Genomic DNA, 19,034 nt, shown 5'->3' on the forward strand with positions numbered 1-19,034 from the left:
AAGAAATCAACTGTAGTTTAACTTCATGTAACCATGGCATTTACCTTTTCCTTCCTACTTCCATGAAGTTTAATGAAAAGATTAAAATGACAATAAGGGTGTAATGAAGTGGAAAGATAAAGAGAACAGAAGCTTCTGTCTGAATTTTCACCTTTGAATCCTTTCCTACAGGTGCACCTATATCCATTCAACAGATCCTCACAAGTTCCTCCATTCTGGCAGGGGTTTGATTTACATTCATTCCCTTCTGTTGAACAGTAATCTCCTATCCAGCCTGGGTCACAGACACACTTGTACCTTTAAAAGCAAAAACAGCAGCAATTTTAGAGCATTCTGAAACAACTCTTCTACCACCCACTTTCTCCTGCAGATGGTCTTTGAGAGAAAACCAGAAGACTTGTCTTTAGAAGAGTCCTAAGTTACATTTATATTGCTTACCCTAGCTGTGTATTTTCCAAAATATTGAAAATAAACCTACCATTAAAGCCACATCCCATTTTGTTATAATTTTCACAGAGTGCTCAGTTAACCCGCAACATGTTTCTTTTCTGATAAGACCATCTCAACACATTTAGAGAGAGGCAGAAAAAACAAAAAAGATTTAAAAAGGGGGTGTGTGGGGGAACAATAGGTTCCAAAAACAAAGAGACTGATTTAATACAAACTAGTGGCTACAAATGAAAACAGCTGGCTGGGAGCAGCAGCGACTTACTCTGTCTCGCTTCGAAAGCTGAAGCAGGACAGCACTCTACCCACATGACGCAAAATCCAGGACTCGGTGAATCACCCTGGACTCAGGCCACACAACAAGCACACTGGTCTCCCTCCCCATAGTGCAAACAAGTCTTATTTTTATCTGGCACCCAGCACAAGGTGCAAATGGGCATAAATCTGAGTGCAGGCGACAGAAGACAGATGAGATGAAGCAAAGGTTTTCCAAGCTTATGTGGAGGCTGAATTAGAAAAAAAGACAGTCTTCCCGTTAGCTCCAGAGAAAGTGCTGAATCCTGCCCTAGAGAGCAATCTGCAGTGGTAAACCACTTCCTTGCCCAAGTGCCGGCAACCCTTCCCAGGGCACAGCACAGGTCTGCGAGCCACCACTGTCCACTGGGGACCCCCCAAACAGTTGGGGAGTTTTACAAATATGAGCCTTCCCTCCCTACACCTGCCAACGCCACGGGCCCGACGCTCCCAGAGCCCAGGCCATTCATTTACCACAGGCTCATCATTAGCAAAAAGGAGTCTCAGTTCAAGGCTCCTGACCTCAGCATTTGGTTTTCCTGGATGGGAAGATTCACAAGCAACTGCTGCCATCAAAACGGCCAGAAAGAACTTTTCTTTCTTCTTTCAGGCACGCAACAGCGTGACTAAAACTGATGGAATCAGCCTTGGATAAACTGTACTAGGCAAGCACTGCTCAGCAATAAATCTGATCTTGAGAAAGTTGCTAGAGGAAACCGTCAGAGGCCAACTGCATGTCATCAATCCACTGACTCAAAATGTCTTGCTTAAAAAGGAATGCTTTCCCCAGAAAGGTAATGACTGATTTTGTTTTGGGCAAAATGTTAAATAAATTTACAGAAGGAACAGGAGGAAGATGGAGGCATGAGCTATTAATTTGTGCCTTCCCCTTGACTTTCCATACTGAGCTCCTTTTCTAACCCTTGAAGAGGTACCTTTATCTAATCCCCTCTAACTGGCTGTTAATCATAACTTTCCCCAGCTGACCTTCTGATGCTGTTCTCCATCTCCCAGTGAACTGTCAAAAAAGTTATTTGCTTGTTCTTTAATACAGAGTATTTGGGTAGCAAAAAGGCAGTAGCCACAAAGACATGACAGCCTCTACGCTCCACATTTTCGAATTTGATGGAGTAGGTTGCTGCTGCTCACAAAAAAAAAAAAAGTGGAACCATTTCTTTATTTTACCTTTCTGCTTACTTGAACTTACTTGAACATCCTCCTTCAGATGGTGGCAGACCACCCTTGCTACAGGCCCATGCAAAGACAGCAAAGAATACAAAACAGAGACAGAAAAACCAACTTTGAAACAGCACAGACTGCAGCTGGTGACTAAAGGTCTATAGCTTATTGTGATCATGTCATGGGCAATGGATAAGTTTGGATCCTAAGTTAACTGAGAAATTAGAGAAAAATCAGAAGCCTCAAGTCACAAACTCTGGGCAAAACAAAAAAATTTACAAGGCAGCAGAAAAATTTGAGTTTGTCATAGATGGGCACCCTAAAAAAGTCATGCTGCTAGGAAGATTTTACTATTTGCAAATGGTGTGTTTAGCACTGCACCAGGAATGCACAGAAGAAACCCCGTTAAAAAATCAGTTTTCAAACATGTTTAACAGTGCCCTCCTCATATGATCAGGTGGCTGTTTTTAAAACTACACATACGGTTTGGATTTGCTTTTGCACCCAACACTCAAAAGACTTTGTGCTGGGGGCATAACCATAGCCTCATGAATATTCATATTCCTGTACTACTTCTAAAATAAGGATTTCAAGGCAAGAAATGTGACAGTAAGAACTTACCCACTAGTAACATGTGTGCAGTTGCCATGTACGCAGGGATTACTAAGACAGCTATCTGCCTGTGATTGACAGTGAGGATGATGGTAACCTTCAGGACACACACAGCGAAAGCCATTGATCTCATTTATACATGTTCCACCATTATGACAGGGGCTGGATGTACATTCATCAATATCCACACTACATCGGGGGCCTATAAAAATATTATTTATTAAATAGTATTTCTTATAAAAACGTTTACTTTGCAAGTTTGCAAGAACAAATGTTGAGAGACAGTTCAGTAAAACCAATGTAGAAGGACGGATCTCGCGTGCTAGAGTGACTTTAACTTCAGCTGAAAGCAACAGAAGCATTTTTGAAAGACAGTAATTTTCTGTGCCTGGAAAATAGCATTTATACTTAACAAGTATTTATAGACCATTCAAGAATCTCAATAGAATTCCATTAATAATAATTAGTTAATAATAGGAAGACAAAAATCACTTAATTGTATCATGCTTGGAACAAACCTCTTGAGCTCCACTTGTCAAAGCCCTGCTGTTCTGCACTGAAGTAGCCACCCTTTGAACAACCAATACTGCTATTCTCTCTGCAGTAAATATAGTTCTTGTGGTTTATTGCGTAAAAGGAAATGTAAATAACACTGTTTCCTGTTTTGCCTAGTCTCTGTTTACTGTGTTTGCCTGGACTGCAAGATCCTTAAAGCAGTGACCATAAGACCTTGTGAGGCTGGAAAACTAGGCATTTTGAGCCTAAGGAAAGAAAAAAGTAATGAGATTCCAGGCATGCCTGCTCTTTGAAGACTGAAAAATGCCAATTCATCAAATTACGGAAGTATTTTAAGAGTATAACAGTAAGGAGTCCAGTAGAAGAACAAATATTACAGGCAGACAAAAAGAAAGACTGTTCTGTGGGCTGGACAGTACCAACATGCCAGAGCCAACGGAAGGAACTCCAGAAGTTTAGAGATGCACACAACACATGAAACATCTCAGTGCTGTTTCTAATGCATTTCAGATCAATTCTAATTAGAATCATTCAGTAACAAACAGTAACAAACGTGATGAGAAAACTGTTAGAAACAGTACTGATTGCCTTGAGACAATTATTTTATGAGCATATTATCCAAGATGGCTCAAAACATATTATGTCCATTATAAATAACACTGAGATATGCTTTAGTCATCAGAACTGGTCCTGGTGTAGATTTACAGATCTGAGCACCAACCTGCAAGGGCATAAAAGCTTCTTTTTTCAGTCTTGTTTGCACAGTATTACGTAAGTCCTTATGATTTAAAGGGGAAACAGATGACATTATGAAATAGAATTACTGAAAAAAACAGGTTATTCAGTTGGAAACTTCAGAGTGGAAAGAACTCACTAATGTGTTCACTAGAACACTGAATTAATGTTTTTCACTCTCAGAAAGAGAAACACTGTTCATAGTCAAAGACCAAGATACTCTTCAAACACACACCTGTCTATACTGTTCAATATTCCCTGTTCCTGGAAAGAAGCTGTAAACAATAAACCAAAGTCACATGGATTTATTTGTTATAAAACTGAGAACCATGAATTGGACTTAATTACCTGACAAGAATGGCACTTCACAGCACAGATTAGGACATTTCTCTGCATGGTAAAACTTGGCTTTAATGTAAGATGCTGAGATTCAAAGATTAGAAGGATTTACTGAGATACTAACCGAGTCCCTTGTCAGTATGCAAAGAACAGCTTCCTTAGCTACGAGACAGGATAACTATCTTCAAAACAACTCAAAGCCATCAGGTAGCTGACTTTACCTGTAAATCCAGGTTTGCAAGCACAGTTGTAGCGATTAATGCCATCGATACAGTCCCCGTGAACGCAGGGGTTACTTGCACAGTCATCAAAGTTATTTTCACAGTTCACTCCTGAAAAAAAGTTAGAGGAGGCTAAATGTTACAAGATGGACAACAAAATTATTTCCTGGGGAAACAGCCAAATTAAGAATCCTGTCTACTTTGAAGTTACATAGGGATTGGTGCAATTTATACAGGTGATGATACAGAAGCAGTATGACGCCGAGAAATGTCACCTGAATCAATGGGTGCTGACTATGACACTGAACTTGTCAATAAATGCTCACGCAAAGAAATAAGCCATCTTGAACATCAGATCTATTTTTTCAGCAGATATATCTGCAGGCTTGAATTTTGGGGGTAAAGAGGAGGTAAATTCTTTCAAGATTGGCTGCATTACCAGTGAGGGTTAGACAATCCACACAAACACAGGAAAATGCAGCAAGCACAATTAATGTGAAGAAAATACAACCTCCTTAAACTCATACCATAAGCAAATTCAGCACACATCAGAGCAGACACAAGAGCTAATCAAATACTTGAATTCTATTAGAATTCAATCCTTCCACTTTGCGCATTATGTACCTGAAGTGCCCAGCAAACAGTTGCATTGGTAGCCATTCACCAAATCAATGCAGCGCCCTTGATGGAGGCAGGGGTTGCTGTGGCATTCGTCTATCTGCTCACTGCATATGGCACCCATGTAGCCAGGATTGCATATACATGTGTATGAATCAATTCCATCTTGACATTCACCATGGTGGCAAGGATCAGGATCACAGTTGTTGATATTCTCCTCACACAAAAGGCCAGTAAAACCTAAGGAAAAATGATCAACAGGAGTAATTAAGTAATTAAGGTAAACTGGCATGATGCTGTACTGAATATAATGCAGACATAGAAAGTAGCATTAAAAATCAGCAAAGTGGCATACAGAGCATAAAGGGTATCTGGGCATCTCAGCTGTTGTCCATGTCCCAGCCCTGGAAAACAACAGACTCTTCCACTGCTCACAGCATTTTACAGAACATCTTGCATGGAGAATTCTGGCACCAGAAGTGGTCACCTTCACTATATTCAAAACACAGCAGCAATGAGAGGAAACACATAAATCACCATCAGAACTATTACTTGCATCAATATCAACTATCTGAAGGCACTCTCTTGTCATTATTTCCTCTATACAATAATCCAAGGGATGTGACTTTTTCCTTACAGGAAATTACTGCAAAGATGCTGCAGAAACCTTCCCAAGGGAGCTCCTTGGGCTCACATCACAGCTTCTGCAGCTCTACTTATTAAAAAGAAAAAAAAAAAATCTCTTGCCCCTCTCACTGGAAAACCTTTCAATAACTCCAATCATGCACCAACTGCAGATTTATGAAAGACTGAAAGCAACCTCTTCACTTATGAGCAATGAAACAAGCAGAAATTTGGCCCGTTTCATTCTGCTTCAGCTGGGAAACATCCTGAGCAACAGAGGAGGACAGAATCTATTCAATGGGAGGGCTTTAAAAAGAAAAAAAAAAAAAATCTGGAATGATTAAAACAGCAGACAACTCCCTCAAGAGCCCCGTTTTCCACGATAGAGCAGAGCTCTATGGAACAGGGACAATTTAAGAGAAATGATTTTGAGATGAGGTTTTGGAGCTCATTCTGCCTTCCAGCAGCTGGAAAAAAGGAAGGTAGAACTTAATATTTCAAGCATTAGCTGGAGACTGATACAAACTAGGCTGCAGGGAATTTCAACAGCTGAAGAGTGATTCTCACCTGAGTATTATAACTGGATAACAGGCTCCCCATTTCTCATACAGGTTTGTAGCTAGTTCTCTGGTCAAACATACCAGGTGACGGCTAACTTTTCCAAGCTCTGCGAACGTATGCATGGATGAATGGGTGTGGAAATAGGCAGGGAGAGAGAAGGGAAGCTAGTTAGAGAAATAGATATAAAAAGATGTTAGGGAAGGGAGAAAAACAAACCGAGAAGAGGACGAGCAGTGGCAAAAAACAGAGGGCAGAGGAAGAGAAAAGAAAAAAGACCTAAGACAACTGAAGAAAAGGAAAGCCATGATCTACCACTGGGAAGGAGAAGTGGAATAATGCCAGAAGGGAAAGAAAAGACAAAAAGCAAGCAATAAATAGAGCTATCTGTACAGCATTTGGCCAAACATTCTGCAGTTTTCAATCAGTTCTGCAGCTGGTGATTATCATCAGGGAACACATAAATCACTCATATTTATGAGACAGAATAATAACATATTCAAACATTATTTTCCCGTAACTGAGCTGCCCCATGATGAATTCTGTATTTCAGTCTTATAGAAAGCTAACTGCCATATTAAATATGATACCTAGTATACATTTGTCCAAAAAATTATTTCCTTGCCTCCTGTTGTAGCTCATCTGAAATGCTTCAGTACTATAATCACAATTTTTTTTTTTTTAAGATTTCTTAACTAAACATATCTTAGTGAGATATGAATTTGCTCTTAGCAGAGTTAGATTAGAAAAAATTCTTGAAGAATATAGAACAAACGAATCCCTTAGAGTGCACGGAAAGAAGTCCCAGTACAGACTCCCTCCTCAGTTTTCAGCCAGTGTACCTAACCAGGAATGTTACTAAGAGCTGCTGCACCAGTAACCCATACATTTGGTTGCTTTCAGCCCGTTCCTTGAAAATGTTCCGTATGCCATGTGCCTCCATGGAGGAAGAATTCCCGCCTCCTTTTCTGGGAAGCCCAGAATTTCCGTACATAGATGATTCCCAAATAGCTCTGGGCCCTAATTCAGAACATGCTTTTCAAGGTGCAGCTCTCCAGATTATCAGGAACAGGATACAGTGCTGTCTCTTCCTGTCAGTCCTTTAGCAGAACACTTTCTCCTGCGTCTTTAGAGCAAAAATGATCATCCACTACACAAGCCAGAACCTTCCTAGGCCCAGAAAGCTCTGCAAAGAGTTAATAAAGCAGCTCTGCACTCTCAGTGAATGAAAGCAACCAGACCACACACTAGCTTGAGAAAGACTTTCTAAGATAGCTTCCAAGTTCAGAGCAGACTTAAGCTTTTCTTCTTTTTGCAAGTGTCAGCTTATTCTGTCACACACAGTAATCAAAAGGAGAATCTTAACAAGAATAATTACTCCTCTCTTGATTAGAACTATTTCATTCCCCTACTTGCAACATATTCATTGCTTTTTGGGGCACGTTATTGGGGGTGAGGGGTGTAAAAAGAGGAGGACTTTTTAGGCTAACTTCTGTTATATTCTGTACAGTGCAGAATAAGTTACTGAAGCCAAACTAATTGGCTTTAACAACTTGATTTTGGAATGACTCAAAATGAGAAGTAATGCTCATGAACCTAACCAGCCTAACAGTACCTTTCTGGGACAGAGGCAGCTCCGTGAACTATTCAGCCTCCTGCCTAATGGAAGAGCTAAAGCCAGTGCATTCCACACCTGGTCATACTGAATCTGTGTCATGAGCCACCATTAACTGAAAGCAACCAAAAGTCACCCATCTTTACTGAGAATTAAAGTGTAACAGCTCTGAACTGCCCACACCCTCTTATCTGACCAGATATAAAAGCTACAGTTGAAATATATCAACATCGCTCTTAGAGGTTCTAAGACAACAAAATCCTATAATTAAACCTGACACTTCCTAACATACAATTAACCAAGGAAAGAAGGAATTAAGTACATTCAAAAAACCTGAGTTCCATCCACAGCTCTGTCAAAATTTCTGTATGATGCTTTACAAATCATTTAAACTACATTCTGCCAGGTGGCTACTGTGATACTTCTTCCAGTGCACTCAATTTTTACTGCACTTAAATCTTCCACTTTTGATATAAAATACTCTGAAGCAACAGAAATAAGAATACACAATAGTATGGTGCTGTCCATCTCTTGTTCTCCAACTGAATAATATATACCGCCCCAGAAGAAAGAAGGGAAAACCACAGACAAAAGGCTTCACGCTGCTGTTTTTCCATTCAGGGATTCCATAATCAACACAGAAGAAGCTGTCACTTTCTGGGAAACAAGAGATGGGACTGAAAGAGGGAGGCCAGAACTCTCTTCAGTTGTTAACTCACTGCTGTCACAAGTCAAAAGATTTCTGTACTTAAGTGCTACTGCCTGCTGCAAAGGAGTAGACAAAGCTTTATGACAAATGAGAAGTTTTTCAGAGAAAGAGAGAACGCTGACACTTCTTTGACCACCCCTATATTTAGGTTGCATGCAATTGCCAGTCCAGGGGCTTGGAACGTGAGACTAACCTGTGGCGCACTGGCACTCATAGCCATTGGGATGGTCAATACATTTGGCTCCATTGAGACATGGCGTGCTGGAGCAGTCGTCTATATCAATCTGACACACGGCACCACTGAACCCTGAAAGGCAGAAAAAGATGAAAATCCAGAAGTAATTTGAAGTGTTTACCTAACAGCTGCACAGTCAGGAATTACTTACTAGCAAATCCTTAAAGCCACCCAAATATAAGATCAGTAAATCTAAGCTGGATTGCATCATTAATCACACACACCACACCCTTGGGAGACTGGTTCCTCATCGAAACCATCAGACAAAACAGTTTCTCTCTTCCAGGTCAAAGGAGCAGGAGCAACTTGAAAACAGAGTTGGCCAAGGCAAACAGAAACAAAGCAAACCGAGCACAAGTGGTGTCCACCACTGACCAGCAGGCCTGCCTAAGAAACTGAGAGGCCATCAATAAAATAAAGGGAAAAATTTTCCAGCAATCAAAGCAAGTGACTGTCACTGAACAATAACGCATTCATTACTAAAGCCTCCAGACTAGAATTACTACAGCAGCGTGGGACATGTAGTACAATGCAGCTCTGTATCTTTCAATACATATCTTGAAATAGTCAATAAACTATCAGTAGGTTATGTCACTTATGATGCAGATCCCTAGGCACTTCAAGCAAAAAATCAAAAGCTTCAGGAATGTTTCCTGAGGGAAAGAACCAAAGGAAGAGTGGGATAAAAGCCAGAACACCATTACTCAATAAGAAAGGATGCAGAGCATGCTTTTGTCAAATATATTCTGATCTCAAAACTTTTTGCGAGCCACCAGGAACACAAGTGATGTTTACTCTATAGCTAACATTGATCCCTCAGCTCAGCATTCACCCCTCTTTTGTAAAGTGGGGACCTAATCCACCTCCCTCCTCATGCAAGTAACATAAGCTATACTGATGGAAAGGTTTATAGGCAGAAGCCTATAAACCTCAAACACAGGAGAAAAAGTATGCAGAGGCTCTGATTTTTAATACATGCTTATAAATATTACTCTATATCTCACTATGATATCCACAGTGACAGCAGTTCTTGCTGCTAACCACCCTTTAACAAGAGATGCCCAACTGTAAATTCCTCAAGTCACCCAGTTACAGGCACAATCTTACTGCAACCAGATAGATATTTATTCTTTTTACCAGTGATTGCAACTAACTTGTTCAAACAGATGCGGCACTAGGACCACAAACACTCACAGGAAATGTACTGTCCATAATCTTTCACTGGTGATCTACTGATTCTTGGTAAGCTGAAGCAGGAAAAACTTCCAGAAATAAGTACTCACCAGGAGGACACACACAGAGGAAGCGGTTGACTTTGTTGAGACACTCTCCATTGTTCACACAGGGATTACTTAGGCACTCATCAATATCTTCTTCACAGTGAATACCTTTAAACCCTGTAAAAAAATAATAAGAGGTGACTGGAGGCGTTAGAATGTGCCCCTGAGACTCAGACTGCCGCTTTCATCAGTGCTGAAAGTCTAAGCCTAGTTTAACTGCAGCAGAGTTTACAGAACCTCTGAGGTTAGAATGTACATTAAGGCTGAAAATGGATGTTGAAAGGGCATTTTTCAGTTGTTAAAATAAATATCTTGCATGTGCCCATTTCATCAACGGTAATAGATGAACAAGTTTGTACCACATTCAAATCTAATACTTTCTTCCATATGGCAGGCGGTTATGTTTTAGTGTTTTCGAAAAGATCATCAGTAGATTTAGGCAGGCACCAATACAAAGCAATAGGTAAAGTAAAGCAGACATTTCAAAAAAAACCCCTTAAGCTAAAATTAATGACAGAATAGAAAGACAATTTTAGGAGAATTTTAGGAAAAATTTGGGACTAGAGTTCCATTTCTCTTCAGAGATTAGATATTAACAAACTTATTTTAGTTTTCATGGTATCAGCTGATCACCTGCAGGGGTCACAATTCTTTCACTATACTTCATATGACTGTGCAACCGTCAACCTGCACTTTTTTTTTTTTTTAATTTTATTACTTTTTATCAGAAGGCAAAATAGCAGACTATACAGATCATTGGCATGTTGGACACGGTATATTTTATAAGCAAGATTTCAATCAGGTAACATTTTTTATGGTTAGTTCCCCAGGTAAATGGAAGATTGCATGATTTGGGATATTTTAAGCAACAAAACCCCAAAAGACAATCACACTCTTTTATCCAGAACCATAATATACATACCTCAGAACATGGTCATTCTTTTAAAGTTTGCACCTGCTTTGCTTAAACTAGCATAAATTTCTGTTCGCATGCTTTAAATATGTAGAGTAACAAACATGTTCATGTGTATTCCAGCTTAGAAGACAAACTTCATTCACTGATGTCAGAGATCGCTTTCTCCCTCCCCACACAAACCGCCAAGTCCTTCTGGGTGGTATTGCCCCGGCCAGCCCTCTCTCACCGCTTCATTTAGCCTCACCCCATCGCAGCTTTGCTTTCCACCTCGGCAGAGCTGGCAGCCTTTCCTGTGCTCCACCTTCTGAGTTTTTCCACCTTTGCTGGAAGCCCCATCTTTGTGAGAAACTCGCCTCACCTGGCATACAGAGACATGTGAATCCTCCGATTTTATCCAGACAGGTGGCATCGTTCTGACATGGATTAGAGTGGCATTCGTTGATGTCCATTTCACACCGAGGTCCTGTATAGCCCTTCAAACACTCACAGTGGAAAGAGCCTTCTGTGTTTACACATTTCCCGGCATGTTCACACGGATTGCTGTTTGCTGCAAGAAAAATAAATATCTGTGTCAAAACCTTTCCTCTGAACAGGAAAGCCACAGGAACCTTTATTAGTCATGATCTTTCTAACGCCATTCCTTTCTGGCAAGTAATACAGGGGAAAGGACTGTTCAATTCTGGTCCATATTGCTAACAACAGTTCTTAAAGGGAGAGCATCAAGTGACATGGATTAGAAAACTAACGCTGCTTTGAAGGCCTCATCTCTAGGTTAACTTTTCCATTTACTTCACTCCTGATGCTAACAGGATGCTGCCAAGGCCAGAAAACCACCAAACTAGTCCTTCCAGCATTTTCAAAAAGGAACTGCACTCTTGTCCAAGGCAGACTGAGGAACAAAATTCACAGAAATGCTTTTTTTCTCCTGATACTTCTATGAATCCCGGTTAGGTATTACCTTCACAAAGCACACTCTACAAACATAAACTAACACACACAAAACTTTAAGGAAATGTGCAAGAATCCAGCTAATCCCCAACACAACATAATAGGAAGATATGGGAGAATTAGAGCTTTAAAGGCCCAGGCGGTCACCAGTCTGTAAAGGCAGTCAAAAGACCCCATCACATTCTGGCTGTTTCATATCCTTTATATATTTCTATCAAGAGAGGAGCTGCAATAGCTCCTACGTGAACTGAGGACTGCAGTGTACAACAGAAGCAACCGAGTGTCAGTTTAATTATTGCAGCTGTTCATGTGCACTCCTAGCACAGGGCTAAAGCTCTATCATACAATGAAGAATGGTTAAGTTTATCTCACTGCTTTTCATATTTCACAGGCTGACAGCTAACACATGGCAGCTCCTCTGACTCAGCCCTTTGTCTCAAATCTCATTGCAAGATTCCAACCTCAACTAAAGACAGTGAAATGGAAGGCTGAGAACAGGGAAGGAGTGTCACTTATGTTGAGAAGCTATGACAAAATCTGTATTCCTACCCCTCCATTACTTTGTAAAGCAAACAATCCCAAACAGCAAATGGAAACTCACCCATTGCACATTCATCCACATCCTCAGTGCAGTCTGCTCCCTTATGGCCTTGAGGACAAGTGCAGATATAATGACCGTTCACAGGATTAGTATCACACAGAGCACCCTTCTGACATGGATTGCTAACACATGCGTCATCCAAGTGGCACAGAAGACCTGGAGAAGCATACAAGAGTTCATTCAAAAAAGTGAGATACAGCAGGCAGACCTCATGTTACAAAATCAAATTCTCCACCCTAGTATTTCAAATAGGGACCCTCACAACTAGAAGTGCGAGTGGTTTCTTGTAGGCTTCAACTCACAGACTGCCAAAGGAATTTCACCATGCACTTATAAAACATTATTAAATACAGATTCTGTGACTTCAAAGGTATCTCCAGCACTTCTGAAACTCTACAACGGCTTTTTGTTACCAAAACCTCCTTTTGGGAGAAGTTAACTAGCTCTTCTCTCCAACTGGCATGATTCCTCTGACAGCTGAAAATAAAGGTGTGCATGAAGCTCTCTTTCTTAGTTCAGATATACACACCACTTACGTTTCTAGTAATAGTTAGGAGACCTCAACCTTTTTACCTACCCTACAATAGGAACTTTGTAGGAACTTCCATTATGCCAGTAAGGGCATCCTCACTTGGGCAGAAATATCCGAGTTCACTTTCTACACTTTTGAGTACAGTTATTGTAAATGGCACACAACAGCTCATCTCCACCCATAACTTCTCAAAAACAGGCCCTGCTAAGCATTGGAAAAACATCTACTTTCCCAGCAATAAAAATTGTTGTAAGTTTTTCCACTAGCTCAATACAAATATTTTTTGTTCTTAGTTACAGAGGTGTAAGAAGTCTTTGCTCACTGACAGTATGCATTTCCTTTTGTCTCTCCTGGTTTTAACACAAAACATTTAAAATAAGCACACCACTTTAAGCAATGCATCAACTTCAGAGTTATGATGTTTTATCTTTTCAGAAGTGACAGAGCTACACAAATTTTCCATCCTTACCTGCCTTTCCTTCTGGACAAATGCACGAAAAAGAAGCCACTCGATCAATGCAAGTAGATCCATTAGCACAGGAGGCAGTGAAGCAATCATCGATGTTCTTACTGCAGTCATCCCCACTCCAGCCGTTGACACAGACACAGGCATACCCTCCGTTGTGGTTGGTGCAGGTACCTCCGTTCTGACAAGCATTGGGCTGGAGCTGACACTCATCAACATCTTCAGTGCAAAATTGGCCTGATACACAAAGAGGGAACAAGTTTAATGAAAGTCCAGATACTCAGACACAAGAAGATTCTTACAAAGATATAAGCAAGAGAAACACCAAAGTCCACTTCCTAATTCTGGGATATTCACAGTCAAGCACAAGCCTGAAAATTTCCACAAACATTGTTGTGAACTTAGACAAAAAAGAACCAGCATCCATACGTGACCCTAAAGAGGAAGCTGAACTGCAAATAACTTTGAAAAAATACAGTGCGAGAGCCAGAAGAAGGCCTGTAGAGTGCAAAGACACATCTGGGATGATTTCAGAACCAGAATGAAGCAAGCCCTGCCTGCAGAGCAGCCAGAGGGACTAAGAATACAGAGCACGGCCTCACAAGAAAAACGTGGCCAAGGCGGTATCAACTGGCCAGCAAGGAAATAACTCTTGTCAACAGAACTTAATCTTTTCCTATACAATTATGCAATGCCTATTACTTGCTGAAATATTACTTGATGAGGCAGAATAGAATTCTTGAGGCTCTTCTACCCAAAATGGTCATTTTCTTATCCCCAGGTATTTCTGCAAACAATCACAAATAGCTTGCCTTAAAAAAAAAAAAAAAAAAAAAAAAAACCACAGCCCCCAAAATCATTTGAGAAGGAATAACTGCTCTCTAGTAAGATTTTTTTAAACAACTGGCGATATTGAAGGGAGGGAACCAAAAGTACAAGTAACAGTCTTAGCCAAGACTGTTTTAAGTAACTATATTGCTATTACCAAGACCCTCCCATTCGTCATCTTCAGCTATTGTATCAGCTGCACGCTTATATTTGTCTAGAATTTCCCTAGTACTCTGGGAATAAGAAATTCAAGAGTAGGCCACCAGTCTTCCCTGCCAGCTCTCCTGGGGTACAGTGTATCCAGGTTTGCCAATTTAAAAATACTTACTAGATGCTGCTTAGTAGTCACCTCATTTATGAATGGCCTGGAAATTATGATGCTAGTGCATAAACATACACTTTATTTTGATACACAGAACAAAAATATTTATTGCTGGTAAGAATGTAAAAACACTAAGCCTTAACCATCTCCATCTACTCCGGCCAAGCCATGATTCCTACTCCTCCTCTTCCCAGAGCACTTTAAGAATTCTTAGCCTTTGGGCCTGTCAGCCCTGGATTTCTCCCCTCAGTGGCAAAAGACGACAAAAAATAATCAAGTTACACAGCTGCACTTTGTTTTGTGCAAATGTTGTGTAATCTGCCTCCAGAAGTACTACTTCAAAACCAGGATTTTATCACTTGGGGGAAAAAAGAAAAAAGAAAAAAAAAAGGAAAAAAGTTTTAATAATAATAGAAATAATAATGGTAAAGTTTTCTGAATGAAACCCCATATCCAGTTACTTAGTAAAACAGTTGGGAGCAAAATATAATACCAAAGGAATGTCACACTTATCTGCAAAACATAAGTCTCTTTATTACAAAAACCAAAACGATGCATGTGTCATAACAGAAGTCATTTGTTCATTAGTTTTCATTATTAGCAAATCCATTAGCTTATCAATAACCAAACTGAAGTGAGTCAGTTATCTCAGACTGGTGCCTAACAGTTGTGCGTATCACAGAACCCATCAACACAACTGACTTCCTTTCAAAAAAAAATTAAAAAAAAAAAAAATCAAGGCATTATTTGCTTATAAAAGTTATTTTCGTCTTATTCTTGGAGGAGGCCCAACCCAGATCAAAGCACGAACGCCCTGACCACCGCACGCTCAGAGCAGAACTGCTTCGCAGAAACACTCTTGCAGCATCTGCATCCTCTTTTCGGCTGCGGCCAATTTTAACCTGACACCGCGAAAGCGCGAAGGGCCCCGAAGCTGCCGCAGCGCTCCAGACTGCGGGGCCTTTCCCGGTGCCGCTCGCCTGGCGGCCGGCTGAGCACCGCGCCTGAAAGGGCAGCCGCGCTTAGCAAAGGCGGGCAAACCGCTCCCTCGCATAAACTTTGGGGGGGTGGTTTTACCTTTCCATCGCAAGTGTCACCAGCAATGCTCTGGGACTGCTTTTATTTCCTGTCACTCATACACCACCTCTACAAAGCGCAGTAGAGCGACACGCCTGCAATAACCCTATGTAACTGAACAGCTACTGCTTGTTTCTCTCTCTCCACAGTCAGAGACTAAAGTAAACTTTTAAAGGTATATCAATGTCTCCATAAGAGGGGAAAAATGCAAAATTTGAAGTTCTGTGAGCAATTCAACTGCATTTCAAGAACGTAACACATTTGAGCGCCTTAAATTTGATTTTTCGTTCAGCTTCTCAGATTTATAATGGTCCTTTTGTAGTTACTAGATCACAATCACATTTGTGTTTAATTACAAATATGAATCAAACAGCCCCATCTTAATGCAATTTGTTTTAAAAGCAAAGAAGATTCGATTCATGATATGAGGGGCATAAATGAGCAATTTACTATTGCATTTTACAATTGAATATTTTAATGAGAAAAACTTGTTCTTTATTGAAGTTATAACTGAAATCCAGACTCAAATAAGTTCTGGGCAAAAAATATAATGATCAAAAACAGCATAAGGCCAGCAGAGCATATCAATCTAACTACATTTTTAAGTACTCAGTCACGTGACAATTAGGCAAAATACGTAACCATTTTTGAAAGATTTTGGAATTACATTTTAAAATACTTCAAGTCCCAGACTAAAACCCAAGGCACTAGCATTTCTTAAATGGAGCTGCTGAACTCATGAGCACGCAAAACAATCTCAAGTTCATTGAAAAGGCTGAGCCCTTACTGTTGAAGTGAGTGGCTTGGAAATGTATTCTGCAGTCCAAAAGCTTAAAAAGGGAGAAAAAATAAAGTATATTTTTACAAAGCTTGGGGTTGTTTATGTAGTGTTTTTTAATCCTTAGATGTTAACAACATGGGATTAATGGTCAATTTGTAACTCTTCAGCACAGTTTTTTCTCTCAGAAAGTAGCATATATCTATAAATAGTTTCCAAGACTGCTGTCCCTCAAAGCAACATTGCCACCTAATTCTCTGAGTGGGAATAAGAGATGGCCACAACCTCTCGTTCCCAAAGGGCTACCTAGCCCTCAGAAAGGATTTCACCTCCTTGCACCAATGAGAGGGAGAGATGAATATTTTGGGCAGGTGCTGCAAAGAAGAGACTTGACACTTTTCTGTTTAGCAACCTAGGTCTTCAATATGGTGCCTGTCCTGTGAGCTTCTTGAATGACTGTTTCCACGGCAGAGACAAAAGGCCCTTTCATTGTATTGCGTAAAAAAGGGATTTAATTCTAAGCTTCTCTATGAATATTCTGCACAACCTTTGTCTCTGCCTGTTTACTTAGATTTAAATCAAGTGAGACAAAGATCTCCGAAACAGTTACTTAAGGGATGCAGCCTGATTTAATTGTAACTGAATCCAGTACATTTATTTGTAGATCTGTACTTGATAAGCTTGTTTTCTGCTTGCTAAGAGGTTTAGGAAGAACCAAGTCTTTCATTCACAGGGCTGAGATTCAACTTCCAAGTGCAAATTCCACTGTGAATTGTACAGTCTAATACTTTTCATAATCCTAATGTTTCTGAAAGCCACAAAAACATTTCATCTGAGTGTTAATTCATTTAGCTGACAGTTTCTGTAGGTATGCCTTTACTTGTGTTCTTGCTACTTTCACAACATTTCTTTTAGAAATATAATTAAGTACAGTATGAACCAGTGAAGGTATGTCCTTACACAATGCTTCAAGTACAAATACACTAATTATACAACATTTTTCCTGTGCAATATGCTCTAGGTGACCCTGCTTGAGCAGGGGGGTTGGACTAGATGATCTCCAGAGGTCCCTTCCAACCTCAGTGATTCTGTGATTCTGTGATTCTGTGATTTTAATGGAAATGTAGAAACATATACATAAAGCATGACAAGAAAGGAAGCACAAATTACTCCAAGAAGCTAATATAAACCTAACCCGATCTTGATATTTGCAGAGCCTGGGAAATCAGCAAAATGCAGACTCAGGTTCTAAGTGACCTTGTACAGAGTAAACAGCTAGTCCGTGCGGTATTTCAAAATTGAAAACCAGAAGTAGAAAAGGGGAACAACCTTCAACTCTTAGTGCTTTTTGCCCACTATGAAACTAACTGACTTCCTGTACATTTCCCCTCGGAGAAGCCATAAGGAATATAATGCCCATTTGCTGCTCTGATTGCTGTCGCTGTCGGAGCCAGCAGGAACTCGACAGGAACTCGGAGATCCCCTTGAGGCGGGCACACGATGCAGTGGTTCAAGACCTCTCAGTTAGTTCTACCAACCAGCTTGCATTGATGAGAAACAGCACACCCCTTCTCCTAGAGCGCTTTACGTTAAAAAGGACAAAAAAAACCTCACACAAAAAAAACAAAACAAGCAAAACCAAAAATTAAGAACAAAAAAAGCCCACACCACTGATTTACAAAGGCAATGAAGACTGGGCATAAAATGAGTGCAACCCTACTCTGAAAGAGCACAGCATTAGCTTAGGGCAAATAGGAAATGCAAACAGCCACACTGGGAAACAGCAACAGATGCCTCCAAAAGCTGATCCTACTGAACCTCCAGGCTCTGTCTAAATCCCAGTTCCAAGACAGGAAACTGCACTGATCCTACAGTTGAATGCTGGAGCTTTAATTAGTCCTGCAGAGAGCTTCGTCTTTGGCAGGACAGACTTCCCATAAAGGAGAAACTATTCTTGGTCTCTTAACAGCTCTGCAACGGGAAAGGCTGCTGCTGTTCACCTGCACAGCTGGAGTACCAGAGGCCAAAGTCTCTGTGAGAGCAGATCTCCCACGCAATTTAAGCACTAAAAACAGTGACTAGGACAAAGGATGTAAATACCTTGCTGTGCCTGCAAAATCAGTTCCTTAAAAACTGAGCTGGGGGAGATGCCAGTGTCCATTTCTCTCAAAAATCAAGAGCACCACAGCACCGAACTTGGACTGAACTGGAAGTGAGAATATCTTAAAAGTTTAGTGGTACTGGAAGGGAACTGGATAACGCAACACAGATCCAACACGGATCCTCACAGTCCCAAGAGACCAGGCGGCAGAGGAGCACCAGGCCGCAGGACCGCCTTGACGGCACCATCCTCCCAGCACCTCGCAAGCAGCCGGGCAGCTCTCACACCCGCGTTCCCACACGCAGACCGAGACTCACTGGCCCTCTTTCAAAAGAGCAGTCTGGGAAATTATAACCCAGTAGATTGAGAAATCACTCCTTCAGAGGGTTTCTAGAACTCGGACCGAAGTATCCCAAAGATCATCATAAGGTTTTTGAATCAGCTCAGTGTAGCTAAAGAAAGGCTGCGTCTCATTAGAGCTGT

The 19,034-nt window shown here is 40.7% G+C and overlaps 1 protein-coding gene across 1 annotated transcript in view; it reads right to left on the reverse strand.

Moving 5' to 3' along the window:
* The window catches only part of NOTCH2 (notch receptor 2), a 92,473-nt gene that overhangs the window by 33,120 nt on the left and 40,319 nt on the right, over positions 1-19,034 (reverse strand). The window contains exons 6-14 of the mRNA XM_067300719.1: positions 13,449-13,682; positions 12,448-12,603; positions 11,257-11,445; positions 9,986-10,099; positions 8,661-8,774; positions 4,968-5,201; positions 4,344-4,454; positions 2,542-2,734; positions 152-297 (exon numbers count right to left, since the gene is read on the reverse strand). Coding sequence (XP_067156820.1) covers positions 152-297; positions 2,542-2,734; positions 4,344-4,454; positions 4,968-5,201; positions 8,661-8,774; positions 9,986-10,099; positions 11,257-11,445; positions 12,448-12,603; positions 13,449-13,682 — 1,491 coding nt within the window. The remainder of the gene's footprint in view (positions 1-151; positions 298-2,541; positions 2,735-4,343; positions 4,455-4,967; positions 5,202-8,660; positions 8,775-9,985; positions 10,100-11,256; positions 11,446-12,447; positions 12,604-13,448; positions 13,683-19,034) is intronic.

This window comes from Apteryx mantelli, chromosome 8, assembly GCF_036417845.1.
Source record: "Apteryx mantelli isolate bAptMan1 chromosome 8, bAptMan1.hap1, whole genome shotgun sequence".
NCBI lineage: Eukaryota > Metazoa > Chordata > Aves > Apterygiformes > Apterygidae > Apteryx > Apteryx mantelli.